This window comes from Nannobrachium achirus (genome assembly GCF_963921795.1).
Source record: "Nannobrachium achirus genome assembly, chromosome: 11".
Lineage (NCBI taxonomy): Eukaryota > Metazoa > Chordata > Actinopteri > Myctophiformes > Myctophidae > Nannobrachium > Nannobrachium achirus.
The window spans coordinates 37,375,618-37,400,186 of record NC_137820.1 but is presented as its reverse complement, the minus strand read 5'-3'; the positions used below and the strand labels follow the sequence as shown (position 1 = coordinate 37,400,186).

At 41.3% G+C, this 24,569-nt stretch overlaps 1 protein-coding gene across 2 annotated transcripts in view; it reads right to left on the bottom strand.

The window, feature by feature from the left end:
• tubgcp6 (tubulin gamma complex component 6) overlaps nt 1-24,569 on the bottom strand; it is a 71,532-nt gene that overhangs the window by 41,246 nt on the left and 5,717 nt on the right. For both annotated transcript variants that reach the window (XM_080737643.1, XM_080737644.1), the window contains exons 4-14: nt 22,062-22,231; nt 21,382-21,544; nt 19,752-19,909; nt 18,441-18,651; nt 14,061-14,219; nt 11,783-11,904; nt 10,454-10,517; nt 10,026-10,135; nt 7,168-7,259; nt 2,584-2,723; nt 564-713 (exon numbers count right to left, since the gene is read on the bottom strand). In XM_080737643.1, coding sequence (XP_080593769.1) covers nt 564-713; nt 2,584-2,723; nt 7,168-7,259; nt 10,026-10,135; nt 10,454-10,517; nt 11,783-11,904; nt 14,061-14,219; nt 18,441-18,651; nt 19,752-19,909; nt 21,382-21,544; nt 22,062-22,231 — 1,539 coding nt within the window. The remainder of the gene's footprint in view (nt 1-563; nt 714-2,583; nt 2,724-7,167; nt 7,260-10,025; nt 10,136-10,453; nt 10,518-11,782; nt 11,905-14,060; nt 14,220-18,440; nt 18,652-19,751; nt 19,910-21,381; nt 21,545-22,061; nt 22,232-24,569) is intronic.

Sequence of the window (24,569 nt, the reverse complement as noted above, 5' to 3'; positions counted from 1 at the left end):
TGTAAAATATGCTACAAATTAATATGATTGGATTGGATTGGATTGGCATGAGTGTGGATCTCGGAGGCCAGCCTGTGATTTGTCATCTATGACAAATGACTCCATCTTTGTGCAAGGTTTCATCCTGAGAAAATATACACAAACGCAAAACTCATATAAATTATATACTGTACAATACACATACAGACTCTTGTTCCTTCTTTAGCCCATTAAAATAAAGAAAGCATCCAAGTCGTCTTAGATTTTAGCTATATATACACAGCAACATACGTTTTAAAAAATATATTTATTTTGCTGTTCTCCCCAGAAATGCACGAAAAAGGCGCGAAAAAGTTTGAGAACTACCGATTTAGAAGGCATTTGTAGAATCAGCCTTAGGTCTTAACCAAGTTTAGATTTTTGTGTTGGCTATTCAAAAATATTCTGGAAAATCTGTGGAAAAAAAAGGGTGAGAACTACTGATTTAAATGGCATTAAATGTCTTCTAAATCAGTAGTTCTAAAACATTTGTAGAATCAGCCTCAGGTCTTAATACTGGGTTAAATGAGTATCAGTCGCAATACCTGCTCCTCCCTGCTGATGGCGCTGTGCTTAGCGATCCTCTCCATGCGGCCGCGGTACACGGCGCAGTCCCTCTCAATCTCCTCCACCTCCTGCAGGGAGAAGGTGACGGCGATGCGGGGCACCGGCAGCTCTGAACCACAGATGTAGTGCTGTAGCGGAGGACAGGACACGGGTTAACAGGAATGTCAGCTCATTAGACCGGAGGTGAAGACAGGAGATCTGTCAACGGGCATGGGGCAAAGTGCAAGAGATGATTAAATCAAAATGCTCAGGAAAAAAAAAAAACGTGAAGAAAAAACGTTCAAATGAGTTGGTTTTACATTTGACTTCATAAGTCTTAAGATCTTTGCACACTGCTGCGTTTTTTGGGCCGAATATCAGAGCGAATTTTGGAGCATCTAAATAAAAAATATCAACCTCACCTTAAGTTAATCACGTTTGCACACTGCTGCCCGTTTCATATTTATTTTGGGATCAGGGTTGATTTTTTCAGATTTTCCACTGAGTCCCTTGCTCTCTCTCTCTCTTTCCTCTCTCTCTCCCTGGCCTCCCGATTTCGGATTTCCAAAACACAACGGAAAAACACAGTGCAGTGTGCAACCAGCTTTACTGTCTAAAATTGAAAGGGCGATTAAAAACAATAGGGGGGAGGGAATGGACCCTTCGCTACATGATTGCCCAATGCTAGCTTAGCAACCATTGCTAACCTGGCTTCAGTCACGTCTCATAGGTGTCGATGTTAATTCGCCCGCTCACCCACAATCGTTTGCAACATAACAGGAAGAATAGGAATTAAGTGACAGTGACTATGAACCAGCCACAGATTTCACGTACCCAGAAAACGGTTGGGAGGTTGTATTTTTCCATCCCTTTTCCCAAGATGAAATCTGTACTAAAACTGCAAGGCTGCATGGCTGTGTTGTCGAACACATACACAGCTTAACATTGGGAAAGTTACACAATTTGACGGCAATAATACTGATCAGCGCAATCGTTACAAAGTTACAAATCATATAAAACAAACGAATGTACAAATTAATCCGCAGTGATCTGATGCTGTGTGTTGACGACTGCTGGGCTGGCCTGTTTTGGATTCTGCGTGTGAAAAGTATATTAATTAATTTGTTGATCTATGTATTAATTGCGACTATTACTGTGCGGTAAATGATAATGACGTTTAAGTCGATTGAGTTGGTTACAAATCAAGTACTAAGTAATTGAAGGTTTAAGTGGTCTTAAATGAACAAAGAAAACATGAATTTAGAATTGACACAACACTGATGATAGGCACTATGATATCTATGAAAATGTTTATTCTGCAACACAATTGTAAATAATGTAAAGGAGGGTCCCTGCTTCTCTCTATCAGCTAAGGGGTCCTTGGCCTGGAGTGGGACTGAGTTACTAGGGCCCAAGGTGGAGGGGCCTGGAATTATTTTATACTTTAGCTATTGAAAAATAGCAGATATACAAGCTCACAGCGTGGCACCGAGTGCCGCGCTGCGAGCTTGTAGATCTGCTATTTTTTGAAACGTCGTGAAAATGTGTGCAAATATATGTATTTTTTAAACGAACATTTGTAACTCAAATTTTGCTTCTGGGGGTCCCTGGAACTAAATATTTTGAGATGGGGGTCCGTGGCCAAATACATATCATTTTGGGGGTCCTTCACATGAAAAATAGGTTCTTTAAAAAAAAAGAAGGATTTTAAATATTTAAAGACTTTTCAAGATTTTTCAAAAATGTTTTCAAAGGTTAAAGCACAAAATAATGCGCTCCCAGTCTAAATGGGTTAAACCCCCTCCCCCTATGAAGAACATTCATGGGGGGCCCGCAGTGAATCCTTGTACCCAGGGCCCAGAATTTGGTGCGACACCCCTGGGGATGAGTGTCACTTGAGGTTGAAGCCATTGGTAATCTGTGTCTGAGCGTGTCAATGTCTGTCTTGTCTTGTCTTGTCTTGTCTTGTCTTGTCTTGTCTTGTCTGTCTGTGGGTGTTGCACTCATCAAAAGCCAGACCTGTGGGCAGCAGATCTTCAGGAGGTTGATGGTCTTGCCACAGACGTACACGTCGTTGGCGATGTGTCTCAGGAAGACGGGGACGCAGTCCTCCACGTCCTTGGAGATCAGGGTGTAGCCTTGCACCCAGAAGTGCTTGTCTGAGGGAAATAATATATATGAGGGATTACTACGCTTGTGAGAGACAAGATTAAATAAACCATTTATTTATGGATCCCCGGAGGGGAAACTTCTCAGGTGTCAAGAGCAGCACAGCAGTGCGAATGAAACACACAGGAGAAAAGGCCAAGATAAATACGATTAAAAATAGAAAATGATGGAATAGAAGAATGAGCTTAAAAGAGGCTGACTGGCCCTAGATGTCTGCACTGCCTTTGTGAATGTAATGAATGACATAATCAACAACTGTACAGTAAATATATGAATGAATATATGTACAGACTACACACTGTCAACAATGAGTAGATGAATGGATACAGTATAATCAATCTATTGACACTTCAGTATAATCAATGCCATCATTTTTGTAATTATTTGGCTAAAGAGTGCCGCCATTCACTTGCGCTTTATTTTGAAGAGCCCGGAAGCCGCGAGCGTGTCCATGTTGTGAAAATTCACAATGTTGTAATGGCAGTATGTTTACTTTCACAACGAAAATGAAAAATTCTAACCGCGGCCGACCGTCGCGGCCCAGTGTTGCTGTGAAAAAATCGGTTCTCTGCGATCAAAGCGTTTTTGTAAGTAGATTCAGAGATAAAGCTGTTTATTTGCAGCAGCAATGAATAGGAGCCTATGGAGATTACACGCTTCCTGATGATGGCGGCCGAGTTGCATCATGGGATATGAAGTTTTTTCGCTCACCAGCAGCGCCTGGTAACCATGGTAACATGTACCTGGACGTGATAACTAGGCCTTTGGAGCCCCACTGCCGTAATTCCAATTACGACCTATTGGCACCAGACGTGTTAAGATACTACAAGCTCACAATGTGTCACATCGGGCTATTTTCAAATGGGCAAAATGTTTTATATAGAGCTGAAGTGGTTAAAGTATGTTTTGTAATAATAATCAAAATCTATAAAGTAACTAGTAACTAGTGTTTTCAAATAATTGTAAATGGAGTGAAAGTACAATATTTGCCTCTGAGATGTAGTGGAGCAGAAGTAAGTTTGTATGTCGGGAGTGGTTTATTGTGAATGTACTAGTTACTTTACACCACAGTTTATTAGTTACATAATCAGCGTTTCTCTGCCCTTGCTGGTGTTAATTCAGCGATATCCTTCGATCAGTCGTTTTGTTTGTTTAAAAGATGATCCATCGCTAATACTTTGAACCACTTTTGTTGTTGTCCATATTCAACATGATGATATCAAATATATCCATCCATCCAGGACATGTTACAGGAGCAGTATACTCGCCTCTCATTGGCTGGCCTGAAACTTTCCCTTATTAATCCATTTAGGGCCTAGAATTATTTAATGCTTTAACTATTGAAAAATAGCAGATATACAAGCTCACAGCGCGGCACCGAGTGCCGCGCTGCGAGCTTGTAGATCTGCTATTTTTTGAAAAAGTAAAAAATGTGTGCAAATCTTTGAATATGTGTATTTTTAAAACGAACGTTTGTAACTCAAATCTTTCTTTTGGGGGGTCCCTGGAACTAAATATTTTGAAATGGGGGTCCGTGGCCAAATACATGTCATTTTGGGGGTCCTTCACATGAAAGAGTTTGAGCACTACTGACATAGAAACATAGGTTTTTCAAAAAAAAACCTTAGAAGGATTTAGAAGAGACTTTTAGAATCGGGTCAAAATTTTCAAAGATTTGCACAAGTTTTCAAGAATAGTTAAAGCATAAAATAATGCGTAATAATGTATACCTGGCCCCTAAATGGGGCCAGGTGTGGGTATATCGCAAAAGCTCTGCGGCTTGAATTAGCAGTTGGAAATTGTTAAACATTTAGCTCAGTGATCCTGAGCAAAAAAGCACAGGGGGAACGGGAACGCGCAAGGGGCTTCCAGAGCTCTTTAAACTGAAAAGCCTCGCCGCTTTGCCAAGAAAGCTTGATTACTTTGCTGGCGACGGACTAGGGGAGGAGAACAATGACATTTGTGTGTCCTCCAAAAAAAAGACGAGAGCGAGAGCGAGGAGCGCACAGGTTCACTGCAGGAGTTGATGAGGTGTAGCCGATGGGCAAATGAACCTCTAAGCCTGACAGAGATGAGGCCATGGGTTGACCTTCAGGTGGTGGCTGGCCGTTGTGTGATGTACAATATTTTACACAGGGATTTTTAACTCACTCACTACCACTGACGAGATATGACAGATTATTGTTTTATCGCTGTTTAAAGGGATGTTTCACTTTCAAAATAACTTTTGGTCATTTTATCGTCTAATCAGGCTTTTATGAACACCCTGGACAGACTTTAATTTGCTTGATTCAATGTTTAGAAATTTGGTGTAAATGTTACCAGGCCCTCCTCTTTCACACTCCATTTTAACCATGATAAATTCATTAAAAAACACCCATTATTTGTTCTGGTGACTCATACTACACTCCTAATAGGTGAGCTGGCCGTGTATTTTCGATAACTTTTTTTCATTTATTTTTAATATTTTTTCATTGTTTTTATTTCCCCAAAGAATTATTCAAAAATAAATGAAAAAGGTTATCGGAAAAACAGCCAGCTCACATATTAGGAGGGTAGTATGAGCATTCTAGCTAGCTACGTTGCATGCACTGGGAAAAGCATGGGTGCATTTAAAATGCACGCAAAATAAATATACTCATGATGCCATCCGCACACTATGGACAATAATTCGAAATACTAGACATGCTTTGCACTGCAGGCTGAAATGGTCTGGATAAACGCAACAAATCGCTGAGGGAGAATGAAGAGTTTGTCTGTATTTTTTTAAGCCCTATGAGCCTAGCCTCAACTCAACTCTCTCCTCTTTTCTCCACTTTGAAGTCTCAAGTCATTAATTAGACCAAAAGGGAAAAAAAGAAAAAAATCCAAGTCTACCGCAGCCAGAGTCAAGTTTTTTTTCCGCTTTTTTTTACCGGGAGCAATTATCAGTGGAAACTAATTTATTTTTGAAATCACCAACAAGGGGAAACGGCTCGAGAGTCGAGAGTGAAAACAAAAGCAAAGAAACATAATTTCAGCGAGTCGAACAGCCGCAACGTGCACACCATCAATTATTAGTTAATTTGTGCCGGCAAAACAGCTTAGCGGAGGGCAGTCCCCTCCTTAACCCCTGCGAACCTCGCTGAATTATTATGGTCCAGTGATGGGTTTCGGTGTGCGCCGGCACAGTTGACAAGGACAAAGTCCAACTAAAAGCTAGAAGGGACGTAATTAAATGAAACAGCTACGGTTTCTGCCTGACGGCTTGTCTGAGAGGCTCTCCATTTCCATGGTCTGTCATTATTTTTTACAAGGCTAAGACCTGTGCAATTACTGCCTATTCACGGCAATCTGTGATGAGACGCAGGGGGTGACTGTGCAGCGGTGGAAAGTAACTAAGTACATATTTACTTAACTCATACTACTCGTACTGCCTATGACAAGTATGACGAGTTATTATGTTTGTCCGTTTTGCCTATGATGAGTATGACGAGCTGTCAATATGCTGTAATTGCTAAAAAACAATTAAAGAATGATCGCCGATCTGCCATTATTTTTTCTCTATAGAGCCGCACTATCCACGGAAACCGGATATGGATGTTCCCAGACCGGAAACAGGGGGCGGGACAACAACCGCCTGTATCCTGTCCGAACGCATTCACTTCCTCGTTACGCAGCATACACGAGGCATGCAAACACTGTCGCTATGGATAATGGAGGGCTGTTGTTTTTTGTTGCTTACCATATTGGATTGTAGAGCGAACGCGATCCTTGAACCGTCATGCACGTTGTGCACGGACACGCCCGCGTTAAAGGTAAACAAAATGCCGGCAGTTTGTCGCAAAAGAAGGGGGGTCAAAATCGCAGTCAATGAGTTAAGTATCCTGGATGTACTTAAGTACAAGTTGAGGAACTTTTACTTTACTGGAGTATTTCCAATGTTTAGGTACCGAGGAGTCAAATATATATTTTCACTCCACTACAATTATTAGAAAACGTACTAGTTACTTTGCAGATTTTGATTATTATTACAAAACATGCATTAACCACTTCAGCCCTATTTAAACTTTGGCTTGTTGAAAATTGCAGATCAACAAGCTCACAACGCATCGAATCAGGTATGGTGTGAGCTTGTATATCTGCGGTTTTAAAAAGATTGTTATATATTTGAAACCTGTGAAATGGGACATTCTGCTTATTGGGTACTTTTACTTTTTGTACTTTACATATATTTTGATGCCAAAACTTTTGTACTTTTACTGAAGTATTTTCTTTTTTTTACAATTCTGGACTTCTACTTGTAGTATTTCTATATTGCAGGTAATGACACCTTTAAGTAAAATCATTTTGAGTACTTTTACCACCTGTGTGTGTGTGTGTGTGTGTGTGTGTGTGTGTGTGTGTGTGTGTGTGTGTGTGTGTGTGTGTGTGCGTGTGCGTGTGTGTGCTTACCTCTGATACTAAGGTAGTCCTCGTTGACTTGGATCATGAATTCACCGTACACGTCACGGAACACACCGCTGTACACCCAGTCATACACAAACCTACCAGTGACAGAAAAGGGAAGGTCAAAATATAAATATTGCACATAGCACTGACATTGCTGCAGGCAGAAAACTTCGGGCAGTATCTCCACATTTTCACTTTTTGTGATCTTTTCGTACCTGAAAAATGCCTAAAAATGTCTTCTACAGTATATCCTATTGGTTTTCCAAAAAAATCTATGTTTCTTTATCTGTGGTTCTCAAAGTTTTAATGTCAAGGACTCCTAGAATTATATGTATTTGATCTCAAAATATTTTTTTCCAGGGACCCCCCCCCCCCCCCCCCAGAAGTGAAGGTGTGAGTTAATAATATTTGCTTTAAAAGAATATACAGTATGTTCAAAGATTTGCAGAAATGTTCACGTTTTCTCAAAAATAGCAGATCTACAAGCTCATAGTGCGGCACTCAGTACTCCCGAAAGAAATCAACGCCCCTTTTCTTCAACATATGGATCTAGGACCTTTCTTTGTAAACACAACGGAGACACTAACTAACGCTAATTATTTTTAGAGATGTGGTGGACAATGTTTTAGATGCCACACACTCACACAGGTCTTCATCGAGTCTTTACAACTATAGCGACGACTAACGTCAGGGTGAACATGGTCAAATAATAACTTTATTGGCCAAACTACACAAAGAAGCAAGCTAGAATGTGGAGGCTAGCAGAGCTAGCATGTACTCTAGCTGTCCTGTTACTGAAAAAAGAAACGCAATAAAGACACTAAACCTGAGGCTGTGCAGGTAAACCACATGACATGCCCCTAAAAATATACATAATTAAAATCACAAAACCCGTTTTTGACATCTGTCAATGAAGGTGACTTCATTTATTGACATCAAGAAGGGCCTGTCAGCTCCCTCCACGGCTTCTAAAGTAGGCAATTTCTTTTTTTTTAACTCAATTTTTATTGAACACACAAAACGAGGACAAGCAAATGAAGCAATACAAACAAGGAAAACAAGACAGACATAAAAAAAAAAAAAAAAAAAACATACAATTAAACAAGGTGGGCTGCATATCTTATGTCAACAATTAAAGATATGTCTTCAGTACACTGTCTCTATTTTAAGCATTGTCCATGGGCTGGTGAAAGAGAATCCACTTTTCCCAATATTTGTTTGATTTGTCCTCTTGTAGTCTGAGTATAAAAGTTAGTCTTTCCATATAGTGTATATTTCCTTTATGATATTGATAGCCCTTTAGTTGGAGGATCCTGTTGGTACCAGCGACGTGTAATCGCTTTTTTGCTTGCAGCTAGGAAAATCTTAATTAAATATTTATCAGGTGTTAACATCTCTTCTGGAATATTTCCAAGTAATAGCAAGGTACAATTCAGAGGCAACTCAAAAAACATTATCGTTTGCATAATGGAATGTATATCCTTCCAATACTCTTCAATTTTAGGGGCAATGCTTTGATTTCAAGAGTCAGTAACATCACAAAGAAACCGAAAACCTACCACTTCCATACAGAATGGGATGAAGACTTTTTTTCCCCCTCACTATTTCCCATTTCATGTGCGTTTGTCTTGTATGTAATGCCTGTGCCTCTCAAGTAGCTCTCAAGTTTGTGTACACCCCTGGTGTACACAATTTGGTTCCAATTGTACAATGTCAAGAGTTCCATTAACACTGAGGATTTGTACAGTAGATCGGGTGGGCTAATGCATAATGGTCAGACTGGGCTTACTTGTTAATTAAAAAGTAAGAGAATCAGTGAGATGCCATGATGGCTACAGCTCCCTAGACAGAGTGTTAATGGTGTAGAGACAGAGCAGAGCTGGCAGGCACAGATTGGTCTATTAAACTGCACTGTGAAAACCCTGTACCTGCTGCTACTTCTTTAACCTCCCTATGTAACTGTTTAACTTACTAGTTGTCCGTGTTTCTGTGTTTTACATCTGTGTCTCAATTGTTGGGGTGTGCGTGCGTGCGTGCGTGTGAGCGTGCGTGCCAGGATTTGCAAATGAGGTCAAACCTCAATGTTGTTGCCGGGCAACTTCAAGCTTTTTGTGTTTTTGCGTAGATGAGGGGTAGGCAACCTTAGGCACTGGTGCCAACATTGGCACAGGGGAGGGTGATCACTGGCACACTGGCAGAAGTGTGAGAGAGATCGATTAAAATGTGGTCAATTAAATGAAGTTAGCTAATGAATAGCAAATGACATCTTGCAGATAATTCTACATTCAATAAAACTCTGAACTCTGACTGGGGAGGGAGTCGGGGAGATAGGTGGATTATTGCTCTGGGTCTAATGATCCTTATACCAATGTCCTGCCAATCAAAATATGTCAAAATATTTGTAATTATTTTTTTAAACGTGGTCAATTAAATTAAGTTAGCTCATTTATAGAAAATTACATCTTGCAGATAGTTCTACATTCATTAAAACTCTGAACTCTGACTGGGGAGGGAGTCGGGGAGATATAGGTGGATTATTGCTCTGGGTCTAATGATCCTTATAATAATGTCCTGCCAATAAAAATATGACAAAATATTTGTCATTAAAATTTATGTTGACATGGCACACTGACACTCTACAGAATAAAAACGTGGCACTTCATTTCAAAAAGGTTGCTGACTCCTGGCGTAGATTAACGCCCTTCTTTATCATTCAACAGCGTCGCACAAAAGTATCAAAAGTAGCAGATCCACAAGCTTGAAACGCGGTGCAAAGCGACGCGTTTTGAGAAAACCTTTTAGAGTTAAACTGCCTTAATGGGTTATCGTGTTAAAGCTGACTCTGACGTGAAGTGACTGACCGTGTGTAAGGCTCACAGCTGCTCTTCAGCAGGGACAGTAACACAGGGTAGTTCTCATTGCTGCAGTTGCTCTGGGCTTCATTGTAGAGGTAGGACAACAGCTTCACGCCCTGCGGGGGGAGCCAAAGAGCACTGGCTTGACATTGATTCCATCTGATTAGCATACAAGCCATACATACAGATCCATTTAATATATTGTTGTAGTGTGGTGGAAACCTTGTATGTCCAAAACCGTTCGTTTTGCATTCATCATTTTAAGAAATGATTTAAACTAGTGAAAATAGCCGCACACAACAAGTGTGCTTGTAGATCGGCTATTTTCACTAGTCTTGTGCGACAGTCTTGTACGATGAAGCAGGGAGAAAACGTGGAGATACGAGGATTCTACCCGACAATGACCCAAAGTTGTACATTTGATGTCCACTCACCACAGGGAAGGTAGCCTGGCCCACACCCGAGGGCCCGTCCACACAGCACAGCTCCGACAGGTACCTGGGATTTAACACAGCACACACACAAACATTCTGTCACATTTAAACACAGCTATTGGTTGTAAATATGTAATAATTTATGACAGCAGATCAAGGCTTCAAAAAGCACGGCAGCACGTTAACTGGGATGAATTCATAACATTTTATAAGGTTCAGATTGGTTTTAAAATGCATAATTTAGTAACGCAAGTGATGAAAGTTATCTTGTCTTGTTTACATTATGAATACTGTTTGTTCAGATTTTCTCTTAACACGTGCTACATCTTGAAGTGAGGAAGAAACAACTACGCAAGGTAGATGTGGATTGGGGTCAGCTCCCCCCAAAAAACTACGCAAACTCTTCACCGAAAATAGCCTAAAATTTACAAGCGCACATGCGTCACATTTTCATTTTGTTAGCTTGAAGATATGGTGTTTCCCTATCAAAGTTTTTTTCTGCATTTGAAGGCAGTGGCATTTTGTTAGCTTGAAGATGTGTTTTTCCCCACTCTGAGATGTAGTGGAGTAGATAATACTTACTACAGTAAAGTAAAAAATGAAAAAATGTATTTTACACCACTGTAAAGGGCTTTGCAGACAAAAGCATGCACAATTTTCCGTGCGACAAGTGGCTGCGGCAGTGCTTTTCTTTCCCCGATCGAACCCAGTTCGATTTGTGCATCTTTTTGCATGCGGTAAAAACTCATTGACTCCTTTTATGACTCCTTTTCGGATGTGCAGTGCGGATTCCGCACAGTATTGCACACCAAATCCAATGCGTTTTAATCGGGCCTGTGTGCAAAACCCTTAAAGATGCAGTGCCATGATTTTTTTCTTCCCTAAAACATGATGATCAGGTATTATGATTATACTAAGAGGAAGATTTTTTCAAAGAAAGGGTACAGCAAGAGTTCAAATTGTGTTTTTATGTTGCCACACCCACCAGTTCATTAGGTATGCCTGGTTGTCAGTTGGGTGGTGACCCAGCTGAAGTTAGCCACACCCACAGTGTTGGGTGAATGGTAAAAGGGGAGGGGATGATTATATGATGTCATTTAATCTGTCTTTTTCCACTGGGCCTTTTGACTAAGAGGCTTTCAACTTTCAGGAAGTAAACACAAATACACAGGGAAGACAAATCTGCACATTATAACCCCACCAGGTGGCCTATTAGAATAATGTTAACTTCATAGACACATACAAAACCAAAAAAGTACAAAACTATGCCACCACCTCTTTAAGTAAATAATAAATGACTTAAAGAGGTGACAGGTGACATGGTCTCACCTGAGCTGCCGTCCCACTTTGCGAAAGAGGAACCCGATAGTGATTAGGGTGAGGGTGGGCGGGGTGCTGAGGACACAGGCTCTGTAGTAGTGCAGATACTTCCTCAGACCACCTGTGAAAGCCTGGAGGAGACACACACACATTTTTCATTGCCGTTATCTCCACACCGCAGTGTGCCCTTAGCTCAATGCATAGTGTATACAGTATATCATCCATTTCTACTGCACCGCTCGCCACAGTCCCAACCATTCTAAAGGATCGGTTCGAAGTGCAGGAAAATGAAGTTTGTTTCTCAAAATATGATCTTTAGGACTGACTGACTGACTGTCCACACTGTTATTTGCATTGCAAGTAATCAGATAATATGTGCGTATTCAGACATCGTCAAACTATCCACAGTGATTCTCTTTTCTTTCTTTACTCCCATTACACAACTGCAACATTTTGCTTTGAAAACAATGTTGACATCAAAAGTCAATATGTTCAAATTAAAAACGGCATAATGGAAAATAAGTATTGCTTTCTACTCAGTAACAGCTGCAGTTTTTGACACAGATCGGCAGGTGTACACAAGGTTTTTTAAATGTTTCGCCATTAAACATAACATGATCCCATTTTCCATTCCTCACATACACCATGTAGTACATCCATGCACCCGTATGGGGTACACATACCCCCATTTGAGAAATACTGACTTAATGTGTATACTCTTGCCATACAAAATACAAAAAAGTAAGTAAGTCTGTGTCGGTGTGACTCGTGAGCTTGTACTGTAGATCGGCTATTTTCGGCCAGCTACACCATTGTGTGATTTACTTTAACTCAAGCTTCACTGTTTGGATTGTACAGACTGAGACACTCTTTTTTTGCTGTTCTGACTTGATTACAAAAAAAAAAAAAAATCCGATTCCAATCTGGATAGGCCAAAAACCTGCTCTGGGCTGCCATTCTGCAACAGAAATCAGTCATAGGAAACAAAAGGGTCAGAGGCAGTACTTAGAAGGTGGTGGTGTTGGTGCTTTAATACATGAGTGGACAGGGGAGAACCTTGAGTGCGCACAGGCCTGTGGTAGAGTCATTCTGCCTCTAGCACAGGGAATGGTTAATACTGTCATGTAACAAGGACAAGTTGGACCATAAAACAATAGCTATCAGGCCTTGGAGAGACATCTTGGCTGTCATGTCATGTAAAATAGAATGTATCATAGGGCACAATGATGAATAACATAGGACACATTTTTATAGGTCCCTTTATTTTTTGTCATCTACATTTTTGTTCACGTAGTGGTAGTGGGTGCTTATTCATTTTTCAAAAAAGCGACAATTTCAACAAATGCAATGTTTCATGAAGAAATCAAAGAAAAATCTAAGAAATTACATAAATTAGAACACAAATATTTGGGGCGCCCGCTGACCTCCTGGTCCAGGCGCATACCACATAAGGCATTGCCACATAGGCATGGATGCCTGGCGGCATCGCCGGTTCGATTCCCGATCCGGACGACCTTTGCCGCATGTCACTCCCCATCTCTCCCCCCATTTCCTGTCAGTCTACTGTCCTATCAAATAAAGGCATAAAAAAGCAACAAAAAAAAAGGAAAATCTTTAAAAAAAAAGAAAAGAAATGTTTAACTCTTACAGTGCCAATCCCGAACTAGTTCGGCTTTATTTGTCCTTATCAGAGTGCCGATCCCGAACTAGTTCGGGATTTTTTTATTATTATTATTTATTTATTTAATTTTTTTCGTCATCTGTTTACACGGCCCGCGAGAGCGTCGCTCCGCCGATATTTACCATCCACTCCAATGCAATCCAGGATCTGTAGAGCTCATTTTCTCTGTTCCATGCATATCCATATTCCATGCATGAGGTGTGCAAGGTTTAATCATGGCTAAATTGCCGAAAATAGGGCTTCTAAAATGCTTGGTAGCCAATAGCTAACTTCAAGCTAACTTCATCCTCTTCCTGTACATGCACAAAGGAAAGTGTTCAGGCAAGTCATGGCTGCAGGGCTTGTGCATATACCAGCACTTGACTATGTAGCATTCTATGGCCATTGGGCGCCCTCTAGTGGTGAAAGGTGGCATTGAAAGAGTTAAGAAGTAGTGAAAATAAGCGACCTACATGCTTCACAAAGCGGCGCGAAGCGACACGTTGTGAGCTTGTAGATCTGCTATTTTCACTAGTTTGGGTCCCGGGCAAACGTCTCATTTCTCTTTTGGGTCTGGAGCTAAAACGTTTGGGAACCACTGGACTATTGTGTGGTGTGTGGTGGTACCTGGAAGACGAGGCCCTTGTTGCTGGTGCTCTGCAGGGTGAAGCGGCTCAGCCTCAGGTAGTGGGTGCCGTACTGGGCCAGCTCAGCCAGGAGACCAGAGACACTCTCTGGGGACGCTCCCGACACGCACACGCCTGGCCTCACCTCAAACTGCACACACTATGGGGGGAGAGAGAGAGAGAGAGAGAGAGAGAGAGAGAGAGGGAGCAAACAAACGTTTTCTCAACTTGTGGGTCGGGACCCCCAAAATGATGGCACATTTGTCACGCCTGACACTGTGGTTCCCCTGACACATCCACTGTGACATCACAGGTGACATCACGGTGATGTCAGATACTCAGAGCAGGCATCTCCATAATATGGGCATAAAATGGGTTGTATGTTGTGATGTCATGTGAACCACTCTAACAGAATCCCTTTTATAACCATAATATATGGAGATCCCTTATGTCATCAATATTAAGCCCATATCTAACAGGACCTCATATGGGAATGCCCATATATGGAGGAAGACAGCCCACATCTGTGTGGCTGATTCAGACAGGGACCTCCATGTACTGTATGGGCATAAAAGGGATGGCATAAAATGGGTTGTATGTTGTGATGTCATGGGAACCACTCTAACAGAATCCCTTTTATAACCATAATATATGGAGATCCCTTATGTCATCAATATTAAGCCCATATCTAACAGGACCTCATATGGGAATGCCCATATATGGAGGAAGACAGCCCACATCTGTGTGGCTGATTCAGACAGGGACCTCCATGTACTGTATGGGCATAAAAGGGATTGTAAGTATTATGTCAGATGTGATAGACGTCATAGGATTTTCACATAACGAATTAATGAGTAAGCATGTTTGGGGTCTCACAGCATATCTCCATATACAGTACATGGATCTCCATATATGGGTAATTGGTCCGATATATATCACTGGACAGACGGCCAAGTAGTAGTAGTAGTAGTAGTAGTAGTAGTAGTAGTAGTAGTATTTTATATTGTATGGATTAGACCAAAAAGTTTTAGGCTTATTTTGCCTATCCTTTTCACTTCAAAAAGCACAAGTAAAGAAAAAAACTACGGAATGTATGTATGTATGTTTTGTAATAATAATCAAAATCTACAAAGTAATCAGTAACTCGTTTTGAAATAATTATAGAGGAGTAAAAGTACAATATTTGCCTAACTATTAGTAAGGGGATATCTTGAAAAGTCCTTACCATAAACTTTCTTCACCAATTTGTTTGTAAAGGTCTCTAGTAACACATCTCACAAAGACTGAAATTCAGTTTCCTTAGGCCTAGGAGAATCCGTTACAGCTGCTGAAAGTTGGGGTTCCATTAAATTACCTATACAGGATAAAACACACCAAAATAAATATGCTTCAAGTTGCATGTGAGGAGTCAAACTAGGGTTACTTTTTTCATGATTCTGAATCCATAGCAAGCATTTGTTTTGCACAAAAAAACATTCTTTGGGGTAAAGGCGGCTCCCACAAAACTGTAACCATAGTTTTGTCGGGCCGTCTTTTGGCCAAGGAATGTTTTTCGTGCTAAACAAATGCTTGCTATGGATTCAGAATCATGAAAAACCCCTAGCTTGACCCCTCACACGCTACTTAAAGCATATTTATTTTGGTGTGTTTTATCCTGTATAGTTAATTTAATGGGACCCCAACTGTCAGCAGCTGTCAAAGATTCTCCTAGGGAAACTGAATTTCAGTCTTTGTGAGATGTGTTACTAGAGACCTTTACAAACACATTAGTGAAGACATTTTTTGGTAAGGCATTTATTCCAGGATTTGACACTATTTCTGAAGATATCCCCTTACTATATTGAAGATGGGAAATACTCCAGTAAAGTAAAATAAATACCTCAATAATTGTACTTAACTCTCCTACTGCCAGATTATTTATTTATTTATTGATTCTGGTGCCATCAAAAAGCGGCTTACCTTTGCGACGTTATAGTAGATAGATAGACATTTTTTTATTTTTTTTGATTGTGCAATAGTGCAATTTGGTCTGCCAGGCAGCAGAGGGCGGCGTCATGCGAGAATGAATGTGAATTTGCCTGTTATGTGATTCAGACCAGTCACTGGCCACAGAGCCTCACAGCCAGAGAAATCAACAAGGAAGTGAATTGGTCTCCGTTGATGTTAACGCATAATGGATTTTTTACACCATCACCGCGGAAAATGTGTTTACAGTACACGGCGGCGCGACCCCTCATCAGCTTCAACAAGGTAAACGAAAGAACGAACGAACGCGAACGAGCGCCGTATTGGCGCGGAGGTCTCTTGAGAATTGGGGCGAACAGGAACGTCCAAAGCGGTATAAGAGTTAAGTACAGTACTTAAGTACATGTGCTTAGTTACTTACACCACTGGGTGTTAAGGCAATGGGTGTTGTTATCCAACTCAAGATCACATGCACACAGCCATCAAAGTAAAAGAAAAACTGTGCAAAATCTAAAGTCAAAAACTGAGTAAACAATTTTGTTACTGTCACCTCCAGACTGTCTGGGTGCCTTGATAAATCTAAAAGGCAAATTTCATCCTGCATAAAGACCTAACGTCTTGGTAGCTATTTTCCATTCTAAAAGAAAGATTAGCTCTATCTTGCATTATCATAGAGATTGACAACCATTTATCCCCCGACAATTTATTCTGAATACACAAGACAAAAGAATATAGTTAAAAAAAAGAAAGAAAAAAAAAAGCTGATGCAATCAACTGGTATTCTTTGTTATTTAAGACGATGACAGATGACTGGCGTGGAAGAATTCAAATTAGCTATGAATAACAATTGCTGGAAAATCTTGAAGATCAATAGGAGATATTTGCAGAGCACAGAACGGCAGACAGGGAGAAAGCGGACCATTTATGTCAGCAGGGAAATGCAGAGGCGAGAGATTGGGTTCTGACTGGCTGTGACTTTTACTGTACCTCCGTTGTTATCTCAATGGAGGAAAAATAATCAGTTTTTCTGTTTTCCTCAAAGAAAAAGAAATTGGTTGATTTATCGAACACTTTATTAGTCAGAAATGTAAACAGCACGTGGTACATTAAAACAGTGGTTCTCAACCTGTGGGTCGGGACCCCCTGGGGGGTCCCCAAATTATTTTGGAGGGTCCCCAGATGATTAACTTAATATGCAACATTGTTTGTAAGAGTATAGAGGGTATATGCACATTTCTAAAGTGACAATTTAAGGACTTTTTAATACCTCTAGAGGCAGAAATTGTGAAATAGCCGATCTACATGCGTTGCGAGGCGTTGTGAGCATGTAGATCTGCTATTTTCACAATAGAACCGTGTTGTACAAAATGTAATGTCTCAACTCTTTGTGCTTGTCAGGGTGGGTGGTCCCCAGTTAAAATATGATTATTTTTTAGGTCGCGGCCTGAAAAGGTTGAGAACCACTGCATTAAAACATTAAAAGGAGTGGTTCACCCACAAAACCCCAATGAATAAATTATTTTGCATTCCTAAGCCAATAATTTGATGAGGGGCGGAGAATCAAAGTGTCATAATTCTTTTTTTAATTTTTTATCCATGAATTCAAGGCTTCATGGATTCATCTTCATGTAATTGATAGAAAATAAGTCATTTTTTGGGTACTCCTACCCTTGCATTGTGTTAGAAAACTGGTGACACTTTTGGTGTTAGCGGGTCAAATTTTATAAATTTCTTTTTTTTTCCTACCAAGCAACTCTGGTGTAACAGTCCGCCACGTGATCAGTCCTTGCCAATGAACTGCAGGAGCAGAGCTACAAGACTGCAAGACTGCTCCATTCATGCAGCGCGGACGGGCGTTTGGGATTCTAAGTTAGGATAAACGTACTGTACATGGTTCCCACGGTCATGAAATTCCTGGAAATATTTTGAAATTAGAAAAATATTTTTTCCAGTACTGGAAAAGTTTTGGAATTGATCAAGGGTCCTGGAAGGTCCTGGAAAAAATAGCTATGCATTGTCTTTGGTTATTGATTTTGTTAATACCTCTGAAATGACAAATTAAACATTGGCCAAATTGTCAAATATTAGAGGCAGAAATTGTAGCAGATCTACATGCTCACAACGCCTCGCGTTGCGAGGCGTTGTGAGCATGTAGATCGGCTATTTTCACATTAAAACCGTGTTATACAAAATTCCTCAACTCTCTTCAAATATGATTATTTCGGGGGTCACGGCCTGAAAAGGTTGAGAACCACTGGCATACACTACCTGTCTTTGGGCATTGCGCATAGGAGTAAGTGACTCGTTATTGAGCTGAATTATTGTTATATAGTCCTGGAAATCGGGTTAAATATTCTGGGAAAAAAAAAGGTTTTGGAAATTAATTGGTAAGAATGTGTGGGAACCCTGACTGTACCTGGCTGAGAGGGAACGTGGTGGACGCCACTCCGATCAGGACGTTGAGGAGGTCCGTCACCAGCTGGGTCTGAGAGTCCAGGGGCAGGGGGAGGAGGGGAGACGGGGTCGCCGTGACGATCCTCATCTCTCCCTCCCAGAGGCGGTAGAGCTGATCAAAGGCCTCCCTGCCTCCCTCCGTCAGGTAGGGCAGCTCCCTCTTCCCTGGCGGACTATAGTGGGAGAACAATCGTTTTGGTGTTGTGTCGAGAGAGAATGTCAGTTCTGATTCAAATGCTGCGAATAGGGATGGGACAATATGAAAATGTCATATCACGATTATTGTGACAAAATAAATAGCGATTTACGATATTATCGCGATAATCAAAATCCATTATCCTGGGGTGGAACATTTGCCAAAAAATTGCAGATCTACAAGCGCACAACGTCTCGCAACGTGACACGTTGTGAGCTTGTAGATCTGCTATTTTTTGGCAAAGACATTAATAGAGTGAAAAAAGGACTGTATCAAGTACGTATATTATAAGTACCTTTTACGTGATTTTAGGAACAAATCTGTAGGAGCAGTGTCCAAAAATGTGTATTGTTTTCTTAAGAACATTGTTTTCTTAAGAAGGAACCTTTCCAAGTTCCGACAACACCATTGTTTGGGACAAACTGCTCTGACTGGCGGCTACATTCTACAGCAGGGTTCTTAGACGTTTTCAGGCCAAGGACCCCTTAGTTGAGAGAGAGATGAAGCAGGGACCCCCACAACCTGTTCATAGATTCCACATAGTTTCATCGTTTGACAGCACAATCATCAGTGTATTTTGGATTCATGTCAATTAGTGTTTTCAGATATTTAACCACTTCAACCGTCAATATTTAATAAACTTGACCTTTCTCTCTGTACTTAGTCTGCTCTTTTTCCCCCCTATACCAAAGCTCTTTGCCGAAAATAGCCGATCTACAAGCTCACAACGCCCTTGTAGATCTGCTATTTTTTAGTTCTCAGAACACTAGGGTTCAAGTGGTTAATATAAAAAACTCAAACAATTGGAGGACCCCCTGTAGTAACTCTGAGGACCCTGTTGAAGACCCCTGTTCTTTTTCTTTTTTTTTTAGATTTGTTTTTGGGCTTTTTGCCTTTATTGGATAGGACAGTAGACTGACAGGAAATGGGGGAGAGAAAGGTCGCCCGGATCGGGAATCGAACCGGCGACGCCGACAGGCATTGATGCCGAAATGGCAATGCCTATATGGTATGCGCCAGGCGCCCGAAGACCCCTGTTCTACAGGCACCGCCGACAAAGATGACTCGACGACTCACCCGCCGACAGATTCCCAGCAGCGGCGCCTGCGCGGCTCAAAGGTCCGCAGGGCCTCCCACACGTCTTGCTCCGGGGTGGGGCTGGGCACCGAGTCTGGAGTCAGGTTGGACGCCGACAGGAAGCCCTCGTCCTCAGACTGGTCCAAGCTGGGGGGAACCTGCCAGAGGAAGACAATGGACCCAAAAACAAAGGCATTTTGGTTAGGATTAATTAATATGGGGAATTGGGGATGGTGTGAGTTATTTTCCAAGCTGAACAATGAGGGAATAAATCCAAAAAACGCAGAGAAAGGAAAGGCTCACCGGGCCAAAAATCATAAACAATAATGAAGAATGGAGCCTCCGTCTGTGTATGAAGAGAATTTTTATATGAATATTTTGTATATAGTTCCTTTATTCTTCTTTATTGTGTCACCTGGGGCCGTCTCAATATATTATGCTTTGATTATGCTTTGTTTTGTTAGAAATGTCTGTAAAGTGGAGTATTGTTTGCCTAACCACTTAAGCCCTTTAGCACCATTTTATACTTAATCTGAAAATAGCCATTCTACAAGCTCACAATGCATGTTGTGAGAACTGTTCTGTACTGCAGGTCACATTTTGGAGCAGAATTCTCGCTTTGAACATGTACGTTAGATCAGGGGTTCCCAAACTTTTTTGTCTCAGGGCACCCCATAAATATTCTTTTAATCCGAGGCACCCCTACATTATAATTTTCACTCCCAGCACCTTTGTTTTGTATTTATCATCTATAAAATGTACTACACTAGTGAAAACAGTGTGCTTGTAGATCGGCTGTTTTCACTAGTTTTGTGCGACAGTCTTGTATGATGAAGCTGGGCTTTGCTTTACCAAAAGACGTAACTTGGAGATACGAGGTTTCTGCCTGAGAGTGACGATATTTTAGTGATTATGTTGCGAGGAAAACGTTGAGATAATAGCCATTTTGGTTAGAACTGACTGAAAATAACTTTGTACTTCAAGTTTAAAATGATACTAAATATTTTTTCAAGTGTCCAAATAAATTCCAAATATTATCAAAGGATCCCGCGGCACCCCTGGACTGCCGGCGCGGCACCCCAGGGTGCCCCGTCACCCACTTTGAAAACCCCTGCGTTAGATAACGTACACAGTGGTACTCAAAGTGGGGACCAGGGTTCCTTGAGGGGGTTCCAAATGGGACTGAGTTACTAGGGCCCAAGGTGGAGGGGCCAATTAATTATTTTATACTTTAGCTATTGAAAAATAGCAGATATATAAGCTCACAGCGCGGCACCGAGTGCCGCGCTGCGAGATTGTAGATCTGGTATATTTGAAAAGTCGTGAAAATGTGTGCAAATCTTTGAATATATGTATTTTTAAAGCAAACATTTGTAACCTTTGCTTCTGGAGGGGTCCTTGGAACTAAATATTTTGAGATGGGGGTCCGTGGCCAAATACATGTAATTTTGGGGGTCCTTCACATGAAAATATTTGAGCACACATTTTCACGATCTTTCAAAAATGGCAGATCTACAAGCTTGTATATCTGCTATTTTTCAATAGTTAAAGCACAAAATGTGAGTGAATCCTTGTACCCAGGGCCCAGAATTTGGTGCGACACCCCAGGGAACGACTCCAGCTCCCTTACCCTGATGAGGAGCCCGGTGACGTCTGCGTTGCTGGGGACCGGAGGCAGGTCCAGCCGCACGTCCAGGTCCGAGGTGCGGGAATGCTGCAGCGCTCCGAAGAGGGACGTCCTGGTGTCCCGCCGGAACCGGTCCTCGTCCTCGCCGTGGCCCTCCGTCCCGGTCCTCATGGTAGGGGGGGGGCGATATGGAAAAACATAATATCACAATATTTTCCCAAGCTGTATCACGACACGCAATCTTATCACGATTCTTTTTCATGTTGGTTATGTCATTTATGGTTATTTTTCAAGTTACTTAACAGTACAACCACCTACAATACAAGGTAAAAAAAACTAAAAGAAAAAGACAGAACACTCAATGTGGGGGTCCAGACTCTCTGTGTTCCTTTTGGGTGGTCTAAATTGATCCTTATACTGTAAGTATGCATCTCTGACAGTATACAAATTATACCGTCAGAGTTAAGGGGAGACTTTGACATTTAACATTTTATGAACTACTGATTCAGACAAAAATGCAGGTTTAAAGGAATTCTGCAATGAATCTCTGTATTAACAATTCAGCTGGATTTTTTCATAAGGCTCCCTCATTGTATCACAATGTATGCGATATCTCCGAAAAGGCATCTCGTGGAGACATGTATCGTCTCAGTGATATTTAACACCATATGGCCCACCCTTACCTCATGGCCAGCAGGCCCGTGCCCGGCGGGGCGACCATGGTCATGCCCAGGGCCCAGGCCCCGGGTCCCAGCAGGGACCACTCCTCACCACACACCAGCCCCCACGCCTGGGCCTCCAGCCTCTGCAGGTCCTCGCTGATGTAGGAGCCTAGCGGAGGCCTGCGCAGCACCTGCCTGTAGGGGGCAGTGTCAACATTTAGATTTTGTTTTTGGAGCGGTGGTCATCCTATGCATGACTGTGTCTGAGGGCGGATTGCACCAAGAGGGATTAAATAAATCTTAGTTTAGGGTTAATCAAGGGTTTGTTGATCTAGGTTTTATTTTAAATCGAGGTGCGTTGCACCACTTAAATTTAAGCATTGCTTAACAAATCTGTGATTAAACCCTTAACCTGTGATTAAAACCATAAACTGTGATTAGTTCATGGTTTAAATGTCCTCCATCTTGGATTTCGATATAAACAAACTGGAATATGCTATTCTCTTGAGCCTAATATCATTAGCGTTACTCTTTTATTCACTTCTAGGAGAATGTGGGCAGGCCTATGTTAACTCAGTCGGTGCCATATTTAAAGTGGGATGACCTCTTATATTGCCGGTTCGCCAACAAAGGGTTAAAAAAATAGTGTGCACGCTGGTGCACACATTCGTGCACAGATCATGCACTATGCATGTGCATGCTTTTCACAGCTTTCAAACAAAAAAATCCGCTTGGAAATCCGTTCAGGCATTCAGGAGAAAGGAGCCCTTATGTTTTCTTCAAATGTAAACAAACATGGCTGCCATGTTTGAAAGATGTGGTTGGTATGGGGGTTAAACATGCAATTTCGCGATCGCGATCATGCCTAGTACACTGTTGGAGGTCCAAAAATTTTTTTTTCAAAAAGATTTTTTCAAAAAAAAAATTTTTTTTTTATTATTATTTTTTTTTAAAAGACGTTCAGAAGACGTCTGGCAGGGAGGTCCATAGTGAAAAAGACGTTTTAAAGACGTTTTTATCATAGAAACATCTTTTTTGGCAGGGTATGAGTTAAGAAGAGCGCCTGCAGCCAAAACAAAACAAAAATATAACGCTCCCCGTCATACGACGGTGACGCTCGGACGCTACAGTGCGGTGCGGCGCGGCGATGCGATGCGCGGCTAGAAGCAAGAAAAGACCACAGTTTTGATCACATTCACATTTGAGTCAATTATGAAGCGATTTCGAAAATTAAAACGTCTCCATGTTGCTTGGGAAGTCCACAAGCTTCCATGACAAATGTCTGTATGTCCCTGTAAATATTTAAATGTTCGCTAATTTAAAATAGCCGATGTACAGTAGGCCTACTACAAGGATGTGATGAGATGTTTGTTTTCAGCTGTGAAACGCTGTCTGCAGCTTACTTGCTGTGGGGCTTCCCTCACAGGAGGGGGACCCCTATTCATGTCAATGGCATGTTTGCATTTAAACCACCTCTACAGCAGGTTTAAAATTAATCCCTTACTGATGTTTAAATCAAAGTTTAAAGTAGTGGTGCAACAGGATTAACAGTAATCCAGGTTTACAGTGAAAATTCAAACCAAGATTAAAAGGATGGTTTAAAACTAACCCTGATTAATGAAAACTAGATTTAAGGTTTGGTGCAAGCTGATTAAAAGATAAACCTTGATTTAAACCAGTTTAAGGCTTAAACCGAGTTGGTGCAAGCCGCCCTGAATGTAACTATGTAGCATGAGCTGCAATACCGCTGGGTGACCAAGTGGCGCTGTTGAGTCGCACACACACTCACACTCAGGGGACCCGTGACCCCAACCCCAGACACACACACACACACACACAGAATTATGAGAACCCCGGCTTCACACAAACACACAGCCACGCACAAACACCCACATATTCCTCGCACGCACGCACGCACGCACGCACGCACGCACGCACGCACGCACGCACACACACACACACACACAGGGTATAGCTTAACGAAATTAAAGGAGTAGTTCACCCCCAAAATGATTTTTTTTCTATTGATTACTCATGCCATGGAGAGTAGAGTTCAATAATATTTTTTGGTTTTTGTCACATTCCTAAGACAAAAATGTGATAACAATACATTTACCTCCATTCATTCCGGATGGTGACCCGTTTCGAAACGGGTCACCATCCGGAATCAATGGGGGTAAATTTACTCAAATCAAATTTTTGTCTTAGGAATGTGACAAAAACCCAAAAATATTATTGAACTCTACTCTCCACGGCATGAGTAATCAATAGAAAAAAAGTCATTTTGGGGGTGAACTACTCCTTTAACTGCTCACATCCACCGCTCACTTTTTTTTTTTTTTTTTTTTTATAAAATCCCAGTTTAGATTTCAGTCACATTTTACAAGTCATCTGAAATGTTTCGGTTTTAGTCTAGTTTTAGTCGACTAAATGCACAGTTGATTTAGTCCACGGAAATGTATTTTGGTGGTCGAATTGTTTTTGTTGTTAAGATCGTGACGTTTTAGTCGATGATTCCGTACACATAAA